A 25,030-nucleotide genomic window follows, 5' to 3' on the forward strand; every position below is an offset into this window, starting at 1 on the left:
ACTTATAATTATAAAAATATGTTTGATATAAAATAATGTATATTTAATAGTAATATTCGTGTACTGCCTATATATATATATTTATATCCAGTTCATGGTATTGCTTTTTATATTCAGAAAAATATATTTTATAATTCATAATACAAAGCTGTTATTATTGATTCCAGGTACTATGATTACATTACTTGAATTCCATTAGAATTGCGAGTGACGATACTATATCACTGCGATGTCCAATTCGAATCTAACTAATCTAAGTGGCTTTGTAAGAATCGGAGGTGTCGTCGTAAGGAATTAATCAATTTAAAGTGGCATCAAGCCCAATATAAACAAGGGGCCACACAGACGCGTGGCATAATCAAATAGCACGCAACTTTCTCGTAGGCTGTGTAGGTCGCCGGAGAGGGCAGCATGGCCGGAGGCTGCGGCGCGAGCGGGACGAGCAGAGCGACGTGGCTGCGCACGCAGCGCTCGATACACCCGCGCCTCCTCACTCACACCCGCTAGAAATCTATACCGAGCGGGAGACCGCCTCTGACAGCTCCAATGTAACGATGTACCCTCCATTATATTGGGAATCAATTGACAAATGGGCACCGCGGCCGCTCCACCACACGCACGCTGCACTGTTTGTGGGACCAAGGCCGCCGATCATCGAGAGCTATTGTTTATCTTTTTTAAAAGCCTCCTAATGGACAGAAGTTTGCGGACAGTAAATGCTTGAGGACCTTTAATGGCAGTTTCTGCGAAAGGCTCGTTTCAAAAGAATGGATAACCCTTTGTGTAGTTTCAAGGATAGATATTTAATTAATCTTTTAGTTTCATTAAGTGTTTTGATAAAAAGGCTTCAGAATATTGCTAAATAGAGTAGCTCATTGTAACGTAACTCCTTTGTTGTTTCTTATTTATTTTTACCATATGTTTCGGCATCGGTACTTCCACTTAGGTACTTACAAGTTTATACCTAGGTATGTACCTCTATCAGTATAGAAGTACAAACCTACATTTTGTAAGTATTTAATTTATCGTTATAAGTTTATATAAGTGTTTTATTTTATTTGCCTAACAATTGATTAAGATTTTTATTAAAATAATAAAATTTAAGAAAATATTTATGTGAAAGTTTAAAAATATATATTTATGAAAAATAAATAAAAGACGATAACACTATTCGACAACGTATTTTCAGTGTAGGCAATAATAGGACGTTAGGACGTTATATTCATTTTTAGTGTTAAGTATATATTAATAATTATATATATTATAATAATATTATATAGGACGTTCTCACAGATCGACTGAGTCCACGGTAAGCTCAAGAAGGCTCGTGTTGTGGTACTCACACAACGATATATATAATATATAAATACTTATACATAGAACACATCCATGACTCAGGAACAAATATCTGTGCTCATCACACAATTAAATGCCCTTACCGGGATTCGAACCCGGGACCGCGGTAGGTATAAAGATTTCCTTGGTTTCGTTTGTGACATCTTTTTCTCAGTGCAATTAGGTCATTTCTTCTGCTATTTTCGTACCTATTCACAACGGTGCGTAAGGAACGCGATGTGCGATTGACGCATGAAGACGCGACTTACCACTGTGCTCATCAGCGGATTCATTCAACCGCTGTCATTCGCATCGTCAGCATTCATTTAGTCTAACCTATGGGTAACACAATAAATAGCAGTACAGACTGGACACTTCCTACAAAACCAAAATTTGACAGAAATTCAGAGTCAAATCGTGTATATTCGTTTCTATTGGCACTATCCCTTTCGGATAGGAATTAGGATTGTAAAAAGTCAAGTAGTGACTAATTCACCATCTATGTGCATCACTTGTGGCACATTCAATCGAAAGCCAAGGTTGTAAGCCATGCTGAATAGACCACGCTCGGACATTCCCAAGCCCCTTGACATGCTGCTTAATTACGTCCCGTAATTAGAGCGTACGCAGTAAAGCTATCCGACAAGACAAGGGACCAGATTCCCGGCAACGTAAATCATCTCACTGAGGCGCAAATGAGAAAAAGAAGCCTCTCACAAACAATTTATTCCGTTTGGGCCGAGCGCGCTGATTGGCCAGAAACTCGTATACAAAGTCAACTTTTTAACTGAAAGCAAACACAATTAAATACAGTGCGCGCAAGTTTTTCCTAGAAGTGAAATTATGATCTAAGGAAATTGTATCATTTAGAAAATAAGAAAAACGTTATTCAATAGTTAAACTTTTAATTAAAGGAAATATGGAAAAAATCACACCTCCTACGGCAGGACTCGAACCTGTGACTTACTGCATTGCCGGGACAGCCGCTCTGACCAGCTGAGCCACGGATGCCTGCAGGATATGTACGAATCTTTTCATGCCTTCCCTCATTTCCTAAAAGCCTTAGTGCGTTTTCACATTATCCGGTCCGATATCGAATGTCGGACCGATATCCCATACATTACAGGCGCCATCTTGGATTGTTTCCATTGAATTCCTTCCGACATCCGATATCGGATCGTATAATGTGAAAACGGATTTAGGGTAGCGTACTCGTATAGCGACATCTACCTATAAGAATGCATTTTAATTTTGACTATTTTTCTCAGAATCTTCCCTTTAGAAATAGGTTATGTCACAAAATAGCTTATATGTCAATTGTAAAAGTTTCCTGGGTAGATAGGATAATATTTTATGGACTTTATGAAATCTGTAAAATTTGATAGTTTTACAGATTTCATAAAGTCCATAAAATATCCTATCTACCCAGGTAACTTTTACAATTGTCATAAGCTATTTTGTGAGTGTTTTTTTTTTTACAAGTAATGTAATAAAAACACTCACAAGCCAAACGGACAATTTAGTCAGAGATTCTTGTGGATAAAAATAAGTATTTATTATGGGCTTTATAACATTTGTATAAGTATTATGTAAAAGAAAATTATTTACATTGAATGCGAAACTGCGAAAGTTTATTTCGAATTGTGCAAATAAGAATAATATCGGGGACAAAGTCGGCAAGAGCAGACGGTAAATAAAAGTTGGTTTTACTGTAATCAATGACAGGCGCCGATGGCAGCGCTTGAATATTTATAAAGTGTCAATCTCAATATTCTCAATTCCGAACTGAGATTCCAACAATCAGAAGGCTTGATTCGAACCCTTTGCTATGGTTTCTCAGATTCGGTATCCCGAAATTGTATTTTGGTCATTCGATATAACGATACTGGGGGCCGATTTTTGAATGTCGAACATTCGATTTCGTAAATTTTGTTGAATGATATTGAAAGAAAGAAAGAAACGTTTATTAACGTTGATATTGATATCTACTATTTAGCGATTTAAATACTACCTCTACTAACAGAATCGAAAACGAGTAGACAGACATTACCACTAGATTTTTAAAATGATTAGCCATTTTTTTTAAATAGCATTTCGTCGTTTCCTACAGACTTTCGAACGGTGAATTCGTGCGTTCTAGTTTCAAAAATCGGTCCCCTGCTTTGAATATGATTTTAAATTTTACTAGACTGAGTTTAATTTTTTTTGTGGCTTTAATGCTATAAACAGAACTATTTGGATAATAATGAGCTGTAGGTTTGAAAATCGTTGTTTTTATAGTCGAATAGTCGAAAGTCGAACCTGAGTTCAAGAAATGCTACAATTTGGCCGCAAACTAACATTCAAACTATTACACCATTTCATGAAATCTTAAAGATGTTATCAAATAAATCAACCAAAAAAGTGACTTTTAAACAGATCTCTATCATATAACTAAGTAATATCTTATAAACATTGTTCGAATCGGACCATTCCTAGAGATTAGTTATACAGTATCAGTTGAATTTCCTACTCTCAACACCATAAAATACATTAATTATACAGGGGACCCATTTATATGTAATAAACCTTTTTTTTATATTTAAACGAAACAATTATTATTGCCTAAAGTTAATTTTAACACTTCGGGGATAAATGAAACATTCATTTATAACAGCTATAGAAGAGCGGGTCAACTGAACCGTAACACTCGAGACTGAATGAAGGTCCTCCGAGCAATATAGTGAGTGCTCTGTCGGCCAGATTCGAATGTAAGAGGAAAGAAACAGACTGCTTCCAAACCGGTTTTTCCCCCTTTGAGAATTTCTTCCCTTGATTTTTGATTATTTATACAAAAATAGGAGAGAAAAAATGTTTTCAATACAAATTTCATACTTTATAGCTAGAAGAGCTCTTATATTATGTAGTTTAAGGTTCTAAAAAACAAACGTAGGGCAATTTAATACAGGTACAATTTACGTTCTGGCAAGTATGAGAGTGATACTATATGTCTAATCAACTTTGATTAGTGATAAAATAGAAAGCACCTGCAGCCTAAGAGGAGAATAAGGATTACGTTTTCTAAATGAACCTCAAAAGTTTTAGCCTTACAGCAAAGAAACGTCAGTTTTGATACTGACCTAAATATCCATTCCATATCATATACAGAATTAATTTTTGTAGTATTTTAAAGTTGGAATCCAGCCGTAGTGAGTGGTCTGTAATACCCAACTTGAAAATTTATTGCTCTCTATTATGGAATAGTTTTAGATTTAATGGATTGCTAACTTCGAAGGTGAAATACTAACTAAACATAAATGTGTTAAATTGTAGCAAAAGCTTGTACAGAATGGTTCAAAGCCAGCGTTATTTTTTTTTTTGTCGATACCTTAACATGACATTACAGTGAGCTAATACGCCATGAAACTTAAATAACACATAACAACGTATAAAATTAGAAAGGTACAACACAATTATTTAATATAGTATTATGTATTGTAACACCACTAACATGATACCACTAGCGCCATCTTGTGCTGAGTAGCGGAACTTCACCTTAGAACGCACATCGCGAATATAAAGACACCGAGAGATGGCGCTGACGACTAGATAGATGCCGCTAACGACTGTGCAACACAGAAACTATAAATAGGGACGGCGATTTTGTTCGTCATTCGATCTTCAGCTGATCTCTAGTGTAGACGGTTTCCCGGCTCTCTAGTTTAGATCACTACTGAGTGTTGCGTACGGTTCCCGAACCTTCACTTAGTACCCGGTGTATCTAGTTGTACCGTTAATTTAAATAAAGATACGAACTTGCTATCCCGGTTAGTTTTACTACTCGCCCTACGCCCGAGCTCCGGTTACATTCTGGCGTACCAACGTTCGGCCAAGGACATCCAAGCTGGCGGATTCCGGGAACGAACCTTCGATCACTCCCAAATCGAGACCTTCGCTGCGAGTGGGGCTGAGACCACGAAAACTACACGGACCTTCAAGCAAGAAGAAGAAGATGACTCAGAACATATCCATGTCCACGGAGCAGTTACAGCAACTAGTGACGTCACTTACGTCGGCGGCACTTCAAGCAGCCGGTGGAGCAAGGAATACCACGGCCTCGTTTGCGAACGTGTCGTTCTCTTATGACGGCACTAGAGAGTCAATGCGTCTTGAAGAGTTCCTGTCAGCTGCTTCAGTCTATAAGAAAGTGAACGATATGTCAGACGAAGCCGCCATCATGAGTCTCCCTCTGGTATTAAAAGGGGAAGCTTCAACATGGTGGCAAGGCGTTAAAGAAGGCATCAGCCGTTGGACTGATTTTGAGTCAAGACTACGACACGCTTTTGCACCCAAAATATCAGGCGTACAAATATTCCAAGAAGTATTCTCACGCAGGCAACCGTCAGACATGCTATCCGAAACGTTTATTGCGAAGAACAGAGCTCTGTTGACCCAACTACGCTCACCGGGTTTGACAGAAGAACTACAAATAGACGCGATTCACGGACAGCTGAATATAAACATACGCGAAAGGATACCCCGCGACTCCGTGACAACTTTCGACCAATTACTAACGGCGGCTAGGAATGTGGAACAGGTGCTACGGGAGAGGGCGTCAACAACGCTGTCTACGACCCCAGGCTCGAAGCAACCTTCCCAAGCTAGCAAGAAGCAGCGGTGTGACTTCTGTCGTGCCACGGGCCATACCGTTGAAGAATGTCGAAAGAGGATGAAGCAAATGGGTGGTCAACCTGGACAAGGCCAACACCCTCCTAAGGAGATCAAGACTGAGTCTACCCAAGCGCCCTCACCAAGTATGTCGACGCTCTACTGCTACGAGTGTGGAATGCCTGGATACACAAGAAGCAAATGTCCTAAGTGTAAGGAAGCTCAACCAGTCAAGATCGAGAAAACTGGCTTCTGCGCCCTAGACATCAACTTAGACGCTCGCCCGAGAATGCAAGTGGGGATTGCAATCTTCGATGTTGTTGGCACTGCGTTCGTTGACCCCGGCGCTAAATCTAGTGTAGCTTCATATCAGCTATACAAATGCTTGAAACAAAGACAATGTAGTTTCGCTTCACAAACTGCTAACATATCAATGGCAGACGGCTTGAAACGTCGAGAGGATGTCATGTCCATTACAGTTCCAGTAAAAATTTGTGATCGGACTGTACCCACGACATTTGTTGTACTACCGCACGCCAAAGAAAATAAGACTTTACTGGGTATGGGATTCATAGAAGATGCAGGCATGGTCATCAACATACCCCAACGTTCTTGGAATTTTGTGGAGCGTCCGGATACTAATTATGATTTCATCTTGGAAGAACCAGATAACGTATCCATGGCCCAGTTTGAACCTGACCTATACCCAGGCGTCTTACCCAAGCATACCCAGCAGACAGATCGGAATGAACCCAAAGTCGCGACTGAAGCTCCTTCGTACAACCCCGTTCCTGTCAAACGATCTCGTCAAGTATTTGATGGATACGAACCAGAGTCACATCATTTGGACTATATGTTCGCTGACGCAGTACAGTCAATCGAAGAATCTGTCGTTACCCTGTCACCTAAATCTGAGGCACTATTCACAGGCTACACTGCTGATGATATTGACCTCTGCGCTCTGGAGGTTGGAACGGTCAAGATGGGTACTGTGACTGACGAACAGAAAAACCAAATCGAAGAGGTTATAACGAAGAATAAGGAGGTTTGCCTGCCTAGCAAACAACCAACGACTTTAATTGAACACGCTATCGATACTGGCGACCATGCTCCAATTGCTGTACCACCCTACCGGCTATCTCCAGTACGAAGGGAACAGTTGAAAAACGAGATCGACAAGATGCTCACCGAGGGTATAATCGAACCTGCGTCTTCGCCTTGGTCCGCTCCTGCTATACTAGTGCCCAAGAAGGATGGAACCTTACGTCCATGCGTCGATTACAGAAGGTTGAACGCCATCACCGTACCGGATCTTTACCCGATGCCGCGGATTGATGACCTTCTACGTGACGCCAAACCGACGTTTTATATGTCCACTCTGGACTTGCGCTCTGGCTATTGGCAAGTAAAGGTGCGCGACGAAGACCAGAATAAAACGAGTTTCATAACACCGTTCGGTATTTTTAAATTCATTAGAATGCCCTTTGGTTTACGGAACGCTCCTGCTACCTTTCAGCGACTCATCGACCGAGTCAAGGCATTAGTAGGAGACGTGAGGATGTTGGCTTACCTGGATGACCTCATCATACTGTCTGAATCGTTCGAGCAGCACGTTGAAGACTTAGAAAAAGTGTTAAAGGTTCTGAAAGAGAACAATCTGACGATCAACCTGGCTAAATGTCACTTTTGCTGCAATTCAGTCAAGTATTTAGGACACGTGATCACTTCAAGCGGTCTACAACCGGATCCCACCAAGGTGGAAGCGATTACCAGCCTACCACAGCCCCGAAACCTCAAGCATTTGTTATCGTTCATACAAACCTGCTCATGGTACAGGCGATTTATTCCGAACTTCTCCAAGGTCAGTGAACCATTGACGAGGTTAACAAAGAAGAATGCTCAATGGGAATGGAAAGAAGCCCAGGAGAAAGCTTTCAATGACTTGAAGAGTCACCTTATCTCTGCTCCGGTCTTGAAATCGGCGGATGAAACCAAGCCCTATATCATAAAGGCTGATGCGAGCAACTACGCAATCGGAGCCGTCATAGTCCAGGGGGAGGGAGAAGATGAGCACCCGATTGAGTATGCCAGCAGACTCCTAACCTCCGCAGAAAGGAACTATAGCACCACAGAGCGGGAAGCGCTCGCTCTAGTTTGGTCACTCAACAAATTCCGCGGATACATTGAAGGCGGACATGTTACGTTGGTCACGGACCACCAAGCCTTGAAATGGCTATTGACGATTAAAACCCCTACAGGACGATTGGCGCGTTGGGCTTTGATCGTGCAAGCGTACAACGTTACGATTAAGTACGCCCCAGATAAAACTAATGTGGTTGCTGATGCGCTCTCCAGACCACAGTGTGACACCGACACCTCCAGTAAATGTGAATTTTGCAGCATCGTCATAGATATGCCTACGCGTAAGCCTTCCGAAATACGCACTGAACAGTTGAAGGATAAACATATAGCCAGAATTATAAAGGCGTTAGAGACGGAAAGCGAGGATACTATCTATTGGGGCAGCAAAGGATATGTATTGAATAATGGTGTCCTCTATAAATACAGCCCAGATGGAAACGGCGACGATGCCCAACTGTTAGTTCCGGAGCATGAATGGAAGAATGTCTTAGCAGCGTATCACGATGATCCCTTAGCAGGACACTACGGCGTCGATAAAACTTATCAAAGGATATCAAGTCGATATTACTGGAAGGGTATGAGGCGCTTTATAGAGTCATATGTCAAAACATGCCTCATGTGTCAACGTTATAAGCCGACCAACCTTAAACCTGCTGGACTCTTGCAAACTACTGCAATAAATCAAAGATTTGAAAGTCTAGCATTTGACTTGTTTGGACCCTTGCCCAAGTCAGTTACAAACAAACACTGGATCCTAGTGGTAGAGGATTTAGCAACGGGATGGGTAGAACTGTTCGCGCTAGAAACGGCTAACGCCGAAACATGTGCTATGACAATGATAAACGAAGTTTTCCTTCGATATGGTGTTCCTAGACGTATTCATAGCGACAATGGACCACAATTTGTCAGCGCAGTCATGCAGAAGGCTACTTATTGCCTGGGTATTCACCATACGTTTACTCCAGTATACCATCCAGCTGCAAACCCCGTGGAAAGGAAGAATAGAGATATAAAGACTCAACTAGGCATCTTAGTGCAGGACAATCACCCGGAGTGGTCGGAAAAGCTTGCTTGTATAAGATTTGCTATGAACACAGCAACAAGTCTAGCAACAAGTCATACCCCAGCATATCTCACTTTTGGTCGCGAACTTCGATCACCCGACGATGTCAAACATGACCTGAAGCATATCGTGCTATCTGAAAATTTTGTACCGGAAATTACTCCGAAGCTTTTGTTACTAGCGGAAACGCTAAAACAAGCCAGACAGCTTCGTCAGGATAAAGAAGAAACCCGAAAAGAACAAGCTGACAAGGCAAGACGACCTGACCCAGGTTATGAAGCCGGAGATCTAGTGCTTGCCGATACCCACATGGCAAGTCGCTCCGCCCAAGGAGTGAGTAACAAATTGATGCCACGCCGCGATGGACCTTACCTTGTGCAATCTAAGCAAGGCGCGACATCATACAAATTAGCAAATCCGAGTGAACCAGATAAGCAAGTGGGAACCTACCATACCTCAGCACTCACCCCATTTAAGGGAAACTATCAAGCCTTGCCAGAACCCCTCCAACCGATTAGAAAAAGAGGAAGGCCTAGGAAGGCAGCTGCGAAGACTACCAACAAGAGGAAGTAAAACCTATCCTACTCGCCGGGACGTCATCGTGGATAGAGGGGGAGAGTATGTAACACCACTAACATGATACCACTAGCGCCATCTTGTGCTGAGTAGCGGAACTTCACCTTAGAACGCACATCGCGAATATAAAGACACCGAGAGATGGCGCTGACGACTAGATAGATGCCGCTAACGACTGTGCAACACAGAAACTATAAATAGGGACGGCGATTTTGTTCGTCATTCGATCTTCAGCTGATCTCTAGTGTAGACGGTTTCCCGGCTCTCTAGTTTAGATCACTACTGAGTGTTGCGTACGGTTCCCGAACCTTCACTTAGTACCCGGTGTATCTAGTTGTACCGTTAATTTAAATAAAGATACGAACTTGCTATCCCGGTTAGTTTTACTACTCGCCCTACGCCCGAGCCCCGGTTACAGTATTTAATTATTTTATAATTTTCTAATTGCACCTCAAAATAAATAGGCTACTTGACCCTTTTTTAAAGTTTGTCTTATATTATTGCTTACTGTCCAATTAATCGAAAAAAATATCACTATATTTTATTATGACTTAGAAACCGCAAAAAATATTATTAAAGAATACCTTTACGTAATCAGGCAAAAATAACATCAGCCATGTCATCTACTTAAGTATAGATTTTCTGTGAATGAAGTCATTCAGTGCGAAAAAAACAACACTTTCTGACACTTTAAGTAGCAGGCATAAAGGTCATTATGTCAGTGATTAATTTGACATGAATTCTATGACGTCACTACACGGCCGACAGCGTTTTCGGTGGCCGAAATTAAAAAAAAAATACTCACATTTTTAAATAAAAAATACGTAGTCATTGTACACATTTAATACCCAAAATCATGAAATATTGGTTTCTTATGTCAAATATTACAGAAGACAATCATTTATTGTGACAAATTAGATATGAGTCTAGTAGCCTATTATAGCTCGTGTCAACTAGTTTTCTGGAACTTACGGACCTACCGATGTACGAGGAAACCTACACACATCTGCGAAGAAATTCAAAGGTGTATGTGAAGTCCTCAATCCGCAATAGTGTGTTTTCACATTATCCGATCTGCAAAACTCAAAGGTGGCGGCTTATATGTATGGGATATCGGTCCTAGATCCGATATCGGATCGTATAATGTAAAAACGCACAGGCTAGCATGGGGACTATTATCCCGAGCCCAATTAATCACGCTTGTGAGGCCTGTGCCCAGCAGGACATATGTCCTAGGCTAGATATTTATGAAAGTACTTATCTATTCAAAGTAATTACTTAAGAAACAATATTAGTAAAATTGTGTCAATACCTTAGGATTGCAAATACAGCCTCTGATTCTTCACAAAGTAGGTACCTATTTCCATTTCTTTTGAGCACGTCTTATACTGCTGCTATGAGACGAACTAATAAGTAATAAAAGCTAAATTTAGCAACACTCCCGAGCAACCAGACCAAAACTTTGTCATAATATAATTATTGTTCCAAAGTTCTATGAAATGACTTACCTTTCACAAAACTCTGATGGGAATGGCCTCAAACAAAGTGCTGGCATTCGTATTTTTGTTACTTATATATTTGAGGCAACCATGAATTTTAATATATTCCTCGACAACGTAAACGTCGCGGAAAAACTTTCTTTGTTTTTTGGTTCTGGCAAAAAAAATACAATTAAGTAATAAATGTCGCACCTAGTAACGTTCAGAAAGGACACTACCTACAAAACCAAAGTTTAACAGCCATTCAGGGACAAATCGTACAGCGATGCGAGCCGAATGGAGCCGAAATCGGCTCCTATCCAACCAGAAGAGAAGAGAAGTCCAACCTCTGTGTGCGTAGCCGAATGCACAAACACTCACGATAATATCTCTTTCGTAGCCATCTATCTCTATCGCTCTTGCGTATTGGAGCGACAGAGCCAGACTACATTTCTGCGGCGTTTCGGCGACGCGAAACGAAAACGAAACGCCGCGAAAGGCAGTCTGGTAGCGATAGAGATAGATAGAGCGGCTACGTACGTAACCGAATGGCACAAAAGCGTACCCAGGCCCCGTAGCCGAATGGCATTTCTCCGACGCCAAACGAAAGCGATACGCCGCTGGCTCTGTCGCGCCAATACGCAAGCGCGATAGAGATAGACATCTACTAGCGCTTCGTTTCGTGAGCGTTTCGTGAGCGATTGTGCCATTCGGCTAGCCACCCAGGTTCTAATAAGTAACCGTTAGGGGACGCTGTTCATTTTCTCCATGCAGTGAATTCCATTTTCCGTTAGCAATCTATCTAAGGAGTAACGTGTATAAACGCAAGGTAGTCACTGCAGTAACAGCAAAAGCGTTTACTCGCCAAAGTACGGGTGGTTACCTAATTTAAGTTGTGCTACTTAGTAGAGATTTAACTGGCGTTTTACGGTTAGTCGTCTCGTCTGTCCGTTTAAGCAGTCAAACTATTCGTTAGTAGTTCTCAGAGTAACTAATTACTTTTGTACAGTCACTAAACTTTCATTAAAATACTCTGCTAAGTGGTTGGTAATGCGAGGAGTGACAAAAGTAGTTGAAAGTGGAAGTACTTATAAAAGGAGTAAGTACCTATTCCGTTCCATTGTGTTTATAGTATAATATCTTCAAATTAATAGTTATTTGTTATACAAGGGGGCAAAGTTGTATTTTAACGCCGAGTGTGGAATTGAAAAACGAGCAAGTGAAAGGATTCTATAGTTGAACCACGAGCGAAGCGAGTGGTTCGAGAATAGAATCCTGAACTTGCGAGTTTTTTAACACACGAGAAGTAAAATACATTTGCACCCGAGTGTAACACAAAACTTTTCCCCCCACTACAGCGAGGAAACTACAACGCAAAAAATGCGTTTATCACTGCTTCCAGTAGTTCCACAGGTGGTAAATCATCGTTATTATTAGATTTACCTACTTTTATTAATTTTAAAGCAGTTAATTTGACTTTATTCAAGGTCAAATTACTTTACCCACTAGTGGATAAAATGCGTTTTTACCCGCTGGTATTAAAGGACAAAACACGTGTTTCCGAGCTAGTGAGGGGAAAATACACTTTCATATATTTTGAAATGTCGTAAAGAATAGATCCTAAATAGCTCGAAATACCAACGGTTTATTGACACTGAGGTAGGCAACAGACAGACAGTAGACTTAAAATTCATAATCTAAAAAATCATACTTAATGCACGGAGTTCCATACAATTTTGTGGACAGCCACACACACTCTTAGGCCGGCAACAGACAGTCTTAAAATGCATAATCTTAAAATAAGACTTGTATGCAATCTGTCAAATCAATCTGAAAATTCATAATCTTAAAAAACAAGAGTGTGTGTGGACAGTGGCGAAATTGTATGGAACTCTGTGCACTCGATCTGATTTTTGTAAGATTATGAATTTTAAGACTGTCTGTTGCCGGACTTGCGGGCCTTATTATGAATTTTCAGATTGATCCGACAGATAGTATACAAATCTTCTTTTTCAGATTATTGATATGTCTATATAAATGAAACACACACGTCCGGTCAGTTAAACATTTATTGCGAGACTGGGTGGCCTGCAGAGAGCGCACCGCGACATAACAGTAAACAAGTATATAGGTACATACATTACACTACTCTCTTCTAAAAACATTATACCTAATATTAAAAAAAATACTTTCGAAACAGATATCAACAACCTATCTTCTCCTTTTTTTTTTTTCGTACCTTAAAAGAAAACATTTTATCAACCAAGATAATTAAAATAGTAAACAAACACACAGTATCTTTAGGTATACCTTCATTTTAAGGTAAGTATTTATCTAAGTTCAGGGGTAGCATGATACATATAGAAGTAAACTTAAAAACTATTTAAACTAAAATTTATACTTCGGTGGGTTTTTTAATCGACATTCCCTAATATGCCTAGGTAACTGGGGCGGTTTAGAAGGTGGAGTTGTACTTGTTGTAGGTGACAAAAATAGGTCTTCGCTACAACTTGACCTTGGCGAACTCTGCGGTGTTCCGGGCCGCGCGTCAGCTGCTCGGCTCGAAACCGGACTTTGATGACTGCGCCGCGGCGTGCTCGTGGCTACTGGAGTGTCAGCGTGGTCAGAGTGGTCAGGTGCCTCGTCAGAGTGTTCCACTGGTTCGGGCCGAGGTACCTGCAAAGCCGATGCGTCACCTGGGCAGGATAATACACTTGATCGCCGCCTTAACTGATCAACATGCCTATGTACCTCTCTATTTAAGTTATCGCGCACGGTATAGTCCGTAGTACCCGTCCTCTGAGTAATATGACCGGGAATCCATTTTGTATCTCCCCGATATTGCCTTATCCATACTTTATCACCCGATTGGAGAACGCGGTTAGGCCCCAGTCGAACGTCTGCTTGTTTCCGCTGCACTTTACGAAACGAACCCTATCTTCACAATCTGGGCGCAGTACATCTAATTGGGTACGAACCTGCCTGCCTATCATAAGTGAAGCCGGACTTTCTCCTGTCGTGCAGTGTGGCGTATTGCGATAATGAAGTAAGAAATTACTGATAGCCAGATTAACATTTTGCTTTTGTCGCACGGCTTTCTTAATAACCCGTTTTATTACACGTACCGAGTTTTCTGCGGCTCCGTTCGACGATGGATGATATGGAGCTGAGTGTACATGTTCAATACGGTTTTTCTCTAAAAAGTTCGCGAATTGTGCGCTCGTAAACGGCGGGCCGTTATCCGAAACTATCTGTCTAGGGAAACCCAATCGAGAGTTCACTTCACATAGCTTTTCAATGGTATTATTAGCCGAGGTACTATTTACGGGAAATACCTCAAGCCACTTTGTTCGAGCATCAATCATAACCAAATAAGTTAAACCATAAAGAGGACCTAAAAAGTCCAAATGAACCCTAGTCCACGGGCGCGCGGGCCAGGGCCACGGACAGGGCGCGTGACGCGCGGGCGCCTCGGCCTCGGCGGCGCACACGGCGCACTCGCGGCACACACGCTCCACCGCCTCGTCTATACCCGGCCACCACACGTAGCTCCGGGCAAACGCTTTCGTCTTTACGATTCCCATGTGACTCTCATGTAACACGTTTAAAACCCTATCTCGGCAACCTTCCGGTATTACCACCCGATGGGACATTACGCATCCTAATTCTTCGTACAATTCTAGCCTACGGTTAAAGTACGGTTGTAAATTCCGTATTTCTACCTCGCTCGGCCAACTGGATCGTATATACCCTAACACTCGGCTTAAGGTTGGGTCTCGTTGTGTTTCTTTTCTAACATCATGGTAATCTAATAACAATTCGTTGTGGGCGAAATGTAAATACGTTTGCTCAGGCGGCGGGCCGTCTAGCGATTCAGCATTTTTGGTAGGCACGGGCAGGCGCGATAAGCCATCTGCGCCATTAGCATCAGTGCGTATGTACTCTATATCATAAGTATATGCGGAAAGTTTAATCGCCCACCGTTGCAATCGGCTAGCCACCATCGCGGGAATACCCTGCTTCGAACCAAAAATACTAACTAGCGGTTTGTGATCCGTTCTTAATGTAAAATGTCTACCATAAAGGAATTGGTGTAACTTTTGTAAACTGAATACGATCGCCAACGCCTCTTTGTCTATTTGAGAGTAATTACGCTCCGCCTCATTTAAAGAACGCGAGACGTACGCCACCGGGCGTTCGCACGCGCCGCCCGCGCCTGCGTCCGCGCCCGCGTCCGCGCCGTCCGCCGGCTGCGTCAGCACGCCGGAAATGCCGCGGCTGCTCGCGTCAGTGGTCAGCGTCAGCTTTTTGTTCGGATCATAATGACTTAACACTTCCGCGCTCACTAACACTTTATTAATACATTTGAATGATTTTTCGCAACTTAAATCCCAATTCCACACGGCACCTTTTCTAAGTAAATCGTACAAAGGGGATAAAATCGTACTCAAATTGGGTACAAAGCGAGCATAAAAATTAACCACCCCTAAAAATGACCTTAAATCAGTTACATTGAGAGGTCGAGGTATCTTAAGGATACCTTCTATCTTGGTAGGATCAACTTTAATTCCGTCTTTTGAAATGATAAATCCCAAATATTGTACCTCTTCTAATAAGAAAGAACATTTACTTTTCTTTAATTTCATTCCCTGACTATGAAGTCGTTTCAATACTTTTTCTAATGTACTTAAATGAGAGTTTATGTCCGCGGAACCAATAATTATATCATCTAGAAATACTTCTACTTGCGGTAGGTCTTTTAACAAATTAGACATAATTCGCTGGAAAATACCAGGGCTGGATGCCAATCCGTAAACTAATCTATTATATCTAAATAATCCCTTATGTGTGTTGATGACGGTATACTTTTTGGAGTCGTCTAACTCCACCTGATTATACGCCTGTGTCAGGTCAATTTTTGAAAATATACGGGCACCATTAAGTCGCACTAAGAGGTCATCTATCTTAGGGAGGGGATACCTATCGATCAGTAAGGCGGGGTTCAAGGTTACCTTGTAATCCGCACAGATTCGCAGACCCCCATCGGCTTTACGCACCGGTACCAGCGGCGTGGCCCACTCCGACGTGTCGACCGGCTCGATGACGCCGCAGCGCAGCATCTCGTCCAGCTCCGCCTCGACGCGGTCGCGCAGCGCGTACGGCAGCGGCCGCGCGCGACAGAACACCGGTGTGGCCCCCTCGCGTACTCGAAGTGTCGCTTTTCCACCTCTAAACCGCCCTAGTCCTCCGCTAAATAACTCCTTATACCTGTCAAGCAACGTAGATAACTCATTATTACAAGACTCGTTAAAGTTATATAAATACTCTTTTCGAAATCTAGGAATCCGAATCTGTAACTCTGTTAGCCAGTGTCTACCTAATATGGGGGTAGTGCCCCCCTCAATAACAAAAAGTTCCAATTTTTTTAACTGGTTTTTAAATCTAACAACGGGCCTTATGACCCCTAGGGGTCTAACTGGACGGCCATCATAAACCGTTAACACCAAAGGGAATTGTTCCAACGGTCTGTGTTTAAAGTACTTAATATCTGGGCAACCGAGCTTCGCTCGGTTCTGTTTCGTATCCTTGACATGTGTCGCCATCTAGTTCAAAAATGAATAGTACCTACATCGAGCGAAAGAATTCTCAGCCTTAACAACACAACTATTCCACACGAGATGGCGCGCATTTCGCCACAAAAACTCAAATAGTGTATTTTCTATTCGTTTTAGCCTTGACCTGTGTCGCCATCTAGTGTTTGCAATAAATAGTACTTACATCGACCGAAAGAATTCTGTGTTAACAGTACAACTACTGCACACGAGATGGCGCGCGAAGAAAAACGCATGAAAACTCGAAAATTCGCGTTTTCCGGGACCTAAGGATAAGTTAGACCGATTTTTCACCCCCAAAAACCCCCACATAACAAATTTCTGCGAAATCGTTAGAGCGGTTTCCGAGATCGTCAGTGTAAATAAATATATATATAAATAAATAAATAAATAAATAAATAAATATACAAGAATTGCTCGTTTAAAAGTATAAGATTATAAGTATCACGACCTATACACGACACAGCGCACCCTGTGTCGATTTCCATAGAAATGACCTCATCGTCTAAACCTAATGACAGGCTTACCGATTTATAATCGTTTAAGCAGAGATGATGCAGGTCTTCTTCGAAGTCGGACCCCGACGTAACCTCTTCTTCATACTGAGTCTCGCCATCTTCTGCCTGGACATGGTGTATGGCGCTGGCGCGGTTGGCGCGCTGCGCGCCCCTGCGGCCGCCGGCGCCCCGGCGCCGGGCCCGCCGCTGCCGCCGCTCGACCCACGAGCGCCGCCACCCGACACACGGGCATTGCCGCCATTACCACCTCCTAGCCTAGCCGGACACACTCGTTTTAAATGACCTACGTTACCACATTTGTTACACTGAAAATCTTTGTAAGGGACATTGAACGTCGCGGTGACCTAACTTCCCGCAAACTGCACAAATCGCATTGCTAACGCCATTACTGCCACGCGGTTGCCACGATGTGAGTGCATGTACCGTCTCGGCTCTCTCTCCCGCATCGCCCGTCTCGCTCACACTCGCGCGTTCCACCATAGCTGCGTCCTTCTCGGCGGCTTCCAACGAAAGGGCTAGCTGTACGGCCTTACTATAGGTTAAGTCACTCTCAGCGAAAAGGCGTTGTCTAATTGTGTCATTTTTCAAACCGCACACAAATTGGTCACGCAGGTTATCTTCTAATGCTGTGGAGAAATCACAGTACCTAGCCATCTTTTTTAAATCGGCCAGATATTGAGCGACAGTCTCCTTATCTCCCTGCCGCCTCTGACGTAACCGGTATCGTTCCGCCATGAAAGATGGTTTTGGTTCGATGTGATCAGACATTATCTTGATAACTTCCTTATAAGTCATTTCTCCTGGTTTCTTAGGGCTTGTCAAGTTGCTGAGGAGCTCATAAGCTTCATCTCCCATTACGGCAATCAATGTCGGCAACTGCAAGTTGTCGCTGATGTCGTTAGCCTTAAAGTACATATTCACGCGGTCCACGTATGTACTCCAATTGCCCGACGAAACCTCGAACGCTTTTATCTTCCCCACTGACATGTTTAAAAGCACACTTTTAAAACTAGGTTCATATAAATCCCGATCCTCGAGCGCCACTGATATGTCTATATAAATGAAACACACACGTCCGGTCAGTTAAACATTTATTGCGAGACTGGGTGGCCTGCAGAGAGCGCACCGCGACATAACAGTAAACAAGTATATAGGTACATACATTACAATTATGAATTTTAAGACTGTTTATGATGATATTCTTGGACTGTCGCTTGTCCTTCCTAATCCTTCCGAATCATTTACTACTTAGGACACATGGCCAGACACGACCCGAAAAACCTTGAAAAACGCATTATTGTTGGCATGGTACATGTTTGGAGGACGGGATAGTAGACATCCCCCAACCCGCTGGCTGAACAGTATTAAGAAGACCTGCCAGGGACGACACACAGGGGTGACACAGACGCCTATAATTAGGACTGCAAAAAAACGTTTTCGAGAGACCATCAGTAGGTAGGGTTCCAAAACTAACAAAGTCCTATCTTAGCCTGGACCCCTTTTTCAAAGTAGGTATCTGGTCGTTTTCAGACTTCAAAGGCAGTCGTGGTACAATCAGTTTTTGACAACGGAACCCTAAAAACGTCCAAATCACTCGTCGTGTCTTGAAATAACGTTTTGGTAAATATAATTAATAGTATGTAATATAATTCTAACGGTTAATGATATAAAGTAACATTCGTTAAACGTTAGATGTATACCCTAGTGGCACAAATTGTATTAACCATACTGGGTAGTTAAGTGATCCAGCTTGCCTGATCTCTATCAGAACGAATTACCCTAATCGGTATTAGGTAATTGGAAACTCTATTTCTACATATCTTTACTATGAACTTTTAAAATATAGCATACAGGTTTGCATACCTCTAGGTATTAACTGATAAATTTAAAATATTTCGGTACGTATATTTCGGTATAAAAATCAAAATCAAATGCAAAGAGGTATTTTTATAGCGTAAACGGATTGAAAGAAAACTAAATTTTATATTGTATACAGTTGCATACTACAATTTGAGCCTCTCATATCGCAATCGACTTCCGCGACACCTGCGGGGAGGAAAGGAGGTGGTGAAATTCTTAACCCGTCACCACTCGGGGGATATGATTTCTTGATTGGTCATTCTTATTCTCTAGCCAAAGTAAATACAAAACAGTTAATAAATATTTAATGAACGACTTTGTATTGGCGAGACGACAGCCGCGGCACATCACAACAAAGGGAGAAACTATCATATCGCCGAGAATTATATCTACGCCCGTCGACCTGTCAGCGGCCTGACACGCGTCTATATTCCGCGTTTGGGGGAATTACTTCCACAACTCTATTTCATGTGTCAAAGATAAAAGAGTTTCGGATTTTCGGTTTATATTTTATTATAACATTTGGTGACCCATTCTTTGTGTTGTATTTTAGTTTTTAGATGTTTTAGGTATGTCGTATTTGTTTGTTCTCTTCTCTTCTACTTTTGAGGTTTGCCTTAGCAAATAATAAATAGTCCAATGTTATGATTATGATTAGTACGGTTTCCTCAAGGGATTGGAACCTACGACCAGCAGATTGAAAGTCGCACCCTAGGCCATCAGCACATCGTTTAACTTACCTACGTTTTGGTATGTACGTATTTTTATTCTGAAAAATACTTTTATTATTTAAAATGAGTACCTTCCTACGTTCTTCATATTTTCTGACCTAATGAATAATACTGGTAAGTATGAGTAATTGAGTATTCACAACCTATGCTACTTTTCGTCCAGGTCTAATTTACGTCCACTTGATTTATTGTGAATATAAACATATTTGAAGTTATGTATTTTTATTGGTGTCATTCATAGAATGAAGCTCTTCATTAGAAAAAACATGTTTTTACAACTTTATTTCTTTGGTTTATACATATGACTGCTAATAAACAAATAAATAAATATTGGGGACACCTTACGCAGATCGACTTAGTCCCAAACTAAGAAAAGCTTGTACTATATGGGTGCTACGAGTAGGTAAGCGTCGATATACATACTTAAATAGATAAATACATACTTATATTCATAGAAAACATCCATGACTCAGGAAAAAATTGTGCTCTTCACACAAACAAATGCCCTTACCAGGATTCGAACCCAGAACTGCGGCTTAGCAGGCAGGGTCACTACCATCTGAGCCAGACCGGTCGTCAAACGTCGTATGCTATAAATTGTAAATACAATAATTAGCGAAACAAATGGTAACAATTTGAGTATAATAATTCAACAGTTAGGTACAGTCAACCAATTGGAACCCTAGGCCACTCTACAACCTACATGACAAGCAGTAAAAGATTTCTTATAATCTGATTTATAACGTCACTATGACATAGTTCTACAGTGGTCTAGGGTTCCAATTGGTTGACTGTACTGTCACTGGCGTAAACTTGAAAAACCAGTTAGGCATATAACTAACATATAAATAGTAAAATGAATATTTTAATGTATTGATGTAAATGAGACTGACGCAACCTTTTAATATCATGTAAATTGAAAATCTAAGTAGTTTACTAGTGGCGCACAAAAGTTTTATTATTATCAATAAAATGCCTATATTATTATCTTAACTATTTTATTCTTATCAATATATACATTAATATGAATTAGAATGCCATTTATTGTAATAAATAAGTATTAAAAGTATAGAACAATTGTTTATCAACAAAAATGCAAATACCTAATGCTTGACAATACGACCTGCGTATAATGTCCAAATTGAGACTAAACATTATCACACATAACATATCACATTTCAGTATTCTTAACATAATATTTTATATTTACGTAGCACAAGTACTGTTCAATCATAATCTTCAGGAAAACACACATTATCTCGCTTTACGTATCCTTTAGGACACTTTGTTCCAGAAAATATGCTCCTGTCTTCGATGCTTGGCACAAACTTAGGATTATTTTCCATTTCGATCACTTTATCAGGAGGCATCTCTGCTGCGGCGTCGAATAGAGTCACCTTCTTATCTTCTCCATCTATTTCAATCTTCATAGTTGCAATCGTCTTAGCTGCGGTGTCGTTACTCTTTTGTCGAATAGCCACATCCATAACAATAGGTCCTGATGGTAAACTGATCTGTCTTGATTTCAAAACTCCTGCATCAGCAAGAGTCATTATTAGAAAGCACAGAGCGAACTTGGAATATAATGGAGCCATTTTTTATTTAAAAAATTAAGGCTGATGTTGAAACCATAAGCGTTCAAGACGCGTATTTAAATGGTTATGAGTTGCTCAAGCTGAGGACGGGTCTTTTATAGAGGTACTAAATACTTATACGCTTCATCATACCGGGTCGGGTTACGGAATGATTCATGGTGTGACTAAGGAGTACGTATCTGTGACAGGGGCTTACCAAGTTAGTTTCCAGCGGTTATTCCCATTTCTTCAGGGGTTATTGCCATAAGGGCTATTGAATAGACGATTAGCTCATTGATTTTCACGTCACAATACATAATGATGACTTTACATTTGAAACAATAATTATGTATTGTGCAGGAAAATAACGACCGACGTGTATCTGACCCTTGATATTTTGTATTCAACCTAACATTCCCCTATGCTTGTGATGGCGTACCCAATCAATTACTTAATTTTTATAGTTTCACTCTTTCCAGTGTCAGGCAATGAACGTGTTTCACAAGCTTCTAGTATCTACATATACCTACAGTAGCGGAAAATAATCTATCATATTTTTTCGGACACATTTTTCATACTTATTTCATTAATTTAAAAAAATCGGTGTCGATGAAATTTACAATATAGGTGCATATGAATAAGACTATTTGGGCAAGTTAAGGCTCATTTTTAAAACAATTCATATGCCCGAGTTATATAGGGTAGCCCGGTGGGCCTCAAATAGTCAAATAATGATGTGGTTTAATTTTCATACCAACGACTTCTGAGATTGATAAATCCATACATCTATAAATTATATTGTTAGTAGGATTCGCTATTTTGGGTTTTTATAATGAGAACTCCAATATTAGTAACATACACGATCGGTGTGTGTAGTCTCTAATCCGTATCAGACTGTCGTGGCTGCCCACGGGCCACGTCCAGTGAGTCCTAACACTCGTAAGTATTCAAATACATATTTGTAATGATGATCCAATAATTGTTTACTTGATTTAAATGTTAAATTTTTAAAATTTTCGACTTATTCTTCTCGATATATAACCAGTATGATAGATTATTTTCCGTTACTGTAAAAGGTATCACACCAACCACTGAAATCCCCAGACACCCCATAGACATAAATAGGTAAGGTAATATCTACTTAGTACGTTTTACTGTGGAACTAATACCGAAACTGCGATTAGGTAACGTTATCCGAAATTAGGTTGTTTCATACACTTTGGTTGTGTAATCTTGTCATTTTGTATTGGAGAGTTGATTTTGTTTGCAATATCGCGCTAGGTCTCATAGTCAAAGTTGTTCAGTAGGTATTATAATCAGTATAACCTATAGGATGTCTAAGGTTTCAATGGATGATGTCACACCTGTACTTATAGGTTAGTAGGTACTATAATTATTATATGTACATATATTTAGTGTGTTACCAGCAAGAGGGCTTTTTTTAAAGGAGCGTAATCTAACATAGTTATTTAACGTAACGATACACAAACTTGAACAAATAAATTAAAAAAAAAATACTTTATAAACTTTCTAATAAAACTTTAATTACCATAAGTGTACAGCACAGTCACTTAACAAGTAAGGACAATGACAACTTAAATAAGAGTTAAAAGTACCTAATAGCGATGTGAGTAATGACGACTACGAAGTGCTCGCAATGCATTAAATGCGCGGATTTCTGAAATATATTTTTCTCAAACATGGTATGAAATATTGATGTGCCTTATAATTGGCAGCGAAGTATGACGTTGCAGGTGCGGCTAGGACGATTGATAGATAATGGAATTTCATACAAACCTTGCAGGCCAAGGCCGGCAAAGTCTTCTTTTTTAATTTCCAAACACAGATAATTGTGACATAACATCCAGGTATTTAGCCAATTAAAAAAAAACTATAAGGGGCTTTATAGACGTGCCGACTGCAACTGGTACGAGCCCTAGACAATATTTGATTTTGGGGTGCGTTTTCATACAAACAAAATTTTTTTAGTTTTTTTTTAATTTTTTGTTTTTTTATAGGCGTATACGGGGCATTAAAGGGGAACGAAAATTCGATTATTTTTGCGCTACGACGCACCGTTTAGGAGATACAGCCATCCAAAGTTACTATTTTCAGTAGACTTTATTTATTTCATACCATGTTTGAGAAAAGCACTATACATACCTCGGCGGGAAATGGGGTTGCCCGCCTCAGACCTATCTATATGTCTTCGGCCGGCAACCCCCTTTGTCCCGGCCTCTGTAGTAGGTAATGTACTATTACAGTTAATTAAATAACTATGATTTACAGATATACGCAAACAATTTCTAATGGATCATAAGTTTTAATTTTCTACAGAATGGTGGTAACAAACACACTATATACCTATCTAGGTTTAGTAACAGCTGTGACCCAAATACAGGTCTTGGGCTGACCTGCGGTCTTGGGCTTGAAGTTAAATGTAGGACAAGGTCGATGTGTGTAATGGCCTACAGATTACAAGTTGCCGGACGATACGAATTTGTCAGTCGCAAACGGTAACAGTGGCGAATAACTGACAGACTGATATAGCAAGCCTAGGCTACGGTGACTGCTTACCATCAGGAGGGCTATAAGCTTATTTGCCACCATGAGGTATAAAATAAAAAGAAGACTGGTATAATCCGGTGTACTGGAAATAATATGGCTTAAGATTTTTTGATGAAGATAGATAATTTATGCAGACCAGGTATATCCATACTTAATATGTATTATAAATGGAAAAGTGTGTGTGTCTGTTTGTTTATCCGTCTTTCACGGCAAAACGGAGCGACGAATTGACGTGATTTTTTAAATAGAGATAGATGAAGGGATGGAAAGTGTCATAGGCTACTTTTTGTCTCTTTCTAACGAGAGCGAAGCCGCGGGCAAAAGCTAGTAACCTATAATAAAACATTTGCGGACCTTTGTAACGTAAAAGAACACGTTGCATATTTTATCCCTACACGTGTAACCGCCACGTATTTCGACCCATTAAAAGTAGCTTTGATTTCGTAGTCAGACATGGTACCTTTTATCCATGGAGCTGGAAACCCCGCGTAACATTTCCTATTCATTTATTCTTGTATATCAATAAAATTAATAAACATAATTATAGCAATTATATTCATGCCTAGTGATTGGTTATTGAGGGCTGGTGAGTATGGTAATGATATTATAATATTGATAATTAATACTTAGTTGTAGGTTTACCTAAATAGGTACAAGAAAATAAGCAAAGTTACGTAAAGATAAATTTTAATAGTGCATCAGCAATAAGTTAACAAACACTTCACAACACTGATCGCAATACCTACTAAGTTGTTTTTCCTCTTGACAATGTACATAAGGAGTTAGAAAATTAGACACCTTCGCAGATTTCAGCATTTTTCTCAAACTGACGAAGCTAAGTTTTCTCCAGGTTTTCTTATACATTTTTATTCAAGGGAACCGGGGGGGAAACACTGGCCACTGACTTTGATGTAACCGACAGGACA

General features: G+C 40.6%; 2 protein-coding genes across 3 annotated transcripts; both read right to left on the minus strand.

The window, feature by feature from the left end:
• Positions 1-13,292: 13,292 nt before the first annotated feature.
• LOC125232942 lies at positions 13,293-17,519 on the minus strand. 2 transcript variants are annotated; one of them, XM_048138792.1, is made up of 3 exons: positions 17,381-17,519; positions 16,254-16,509; positions 13,293-13,917 (listed from the first exon to the last, which is right to left on the minus strand). In XM_048138792.1, the coding sequence occupies exons 2-3, from the start codon at positions 16,359-16,361 to the stop codon at positions 13,630-13,632; spliced, it is 396 nt and encodes a 131-aa protein (XP_047994749.1). In that variant the 5' UTR covers positions 16,362-16,509; positions 17,381-17,519; the 3' UTR covers positions 13,293-13,629. The 2 variants fall into 2 exon arrangements, with proteins under 2 accessions (XP_047994749.1, XP_047994750.1); XM_048138793.1 differs by having other exon boundaries at positions 16,299-16,509; positions 17,381-17,515.
• A 3,464-nt stretch (positions 17,520-20,983) lies between these two features.
• LOC125232613 lies at positions 20,984-21,634 on the minus strand. The gene has a single exon (XM_048138348.1). The coding sequence runs from the start codon at positions 21,555-21,557 to the stop codon at positions 21,189-21,191; it is 369 nt and encodes a 122-aa protein (XP_047994305.1). The 5' UTR covers positions 21,558-21,634; the 3' UTR covers positions 20,984-21,188.
• Between the last annotated feature and the right edge of the window lie 3,396 nt (positions 21,635-25,030).

Source organism: Leguminivora glycinivorella, chromosome 13 (assembly GCF_023078275.1).
Source record: "Leguminivora glycinivorella isolate SPB_JAAS2020 chromosome 13, LegGlyc_1.1, whole genome shotgun sequence".
NCBI classification, from domain to species: domain Eukaryota; kingdom Metazoa; phylum Arthropoda; class Insecta; order Lepidoptera; family Tortricidae; genus Leguminivora; species Leguminivora glycinivorella.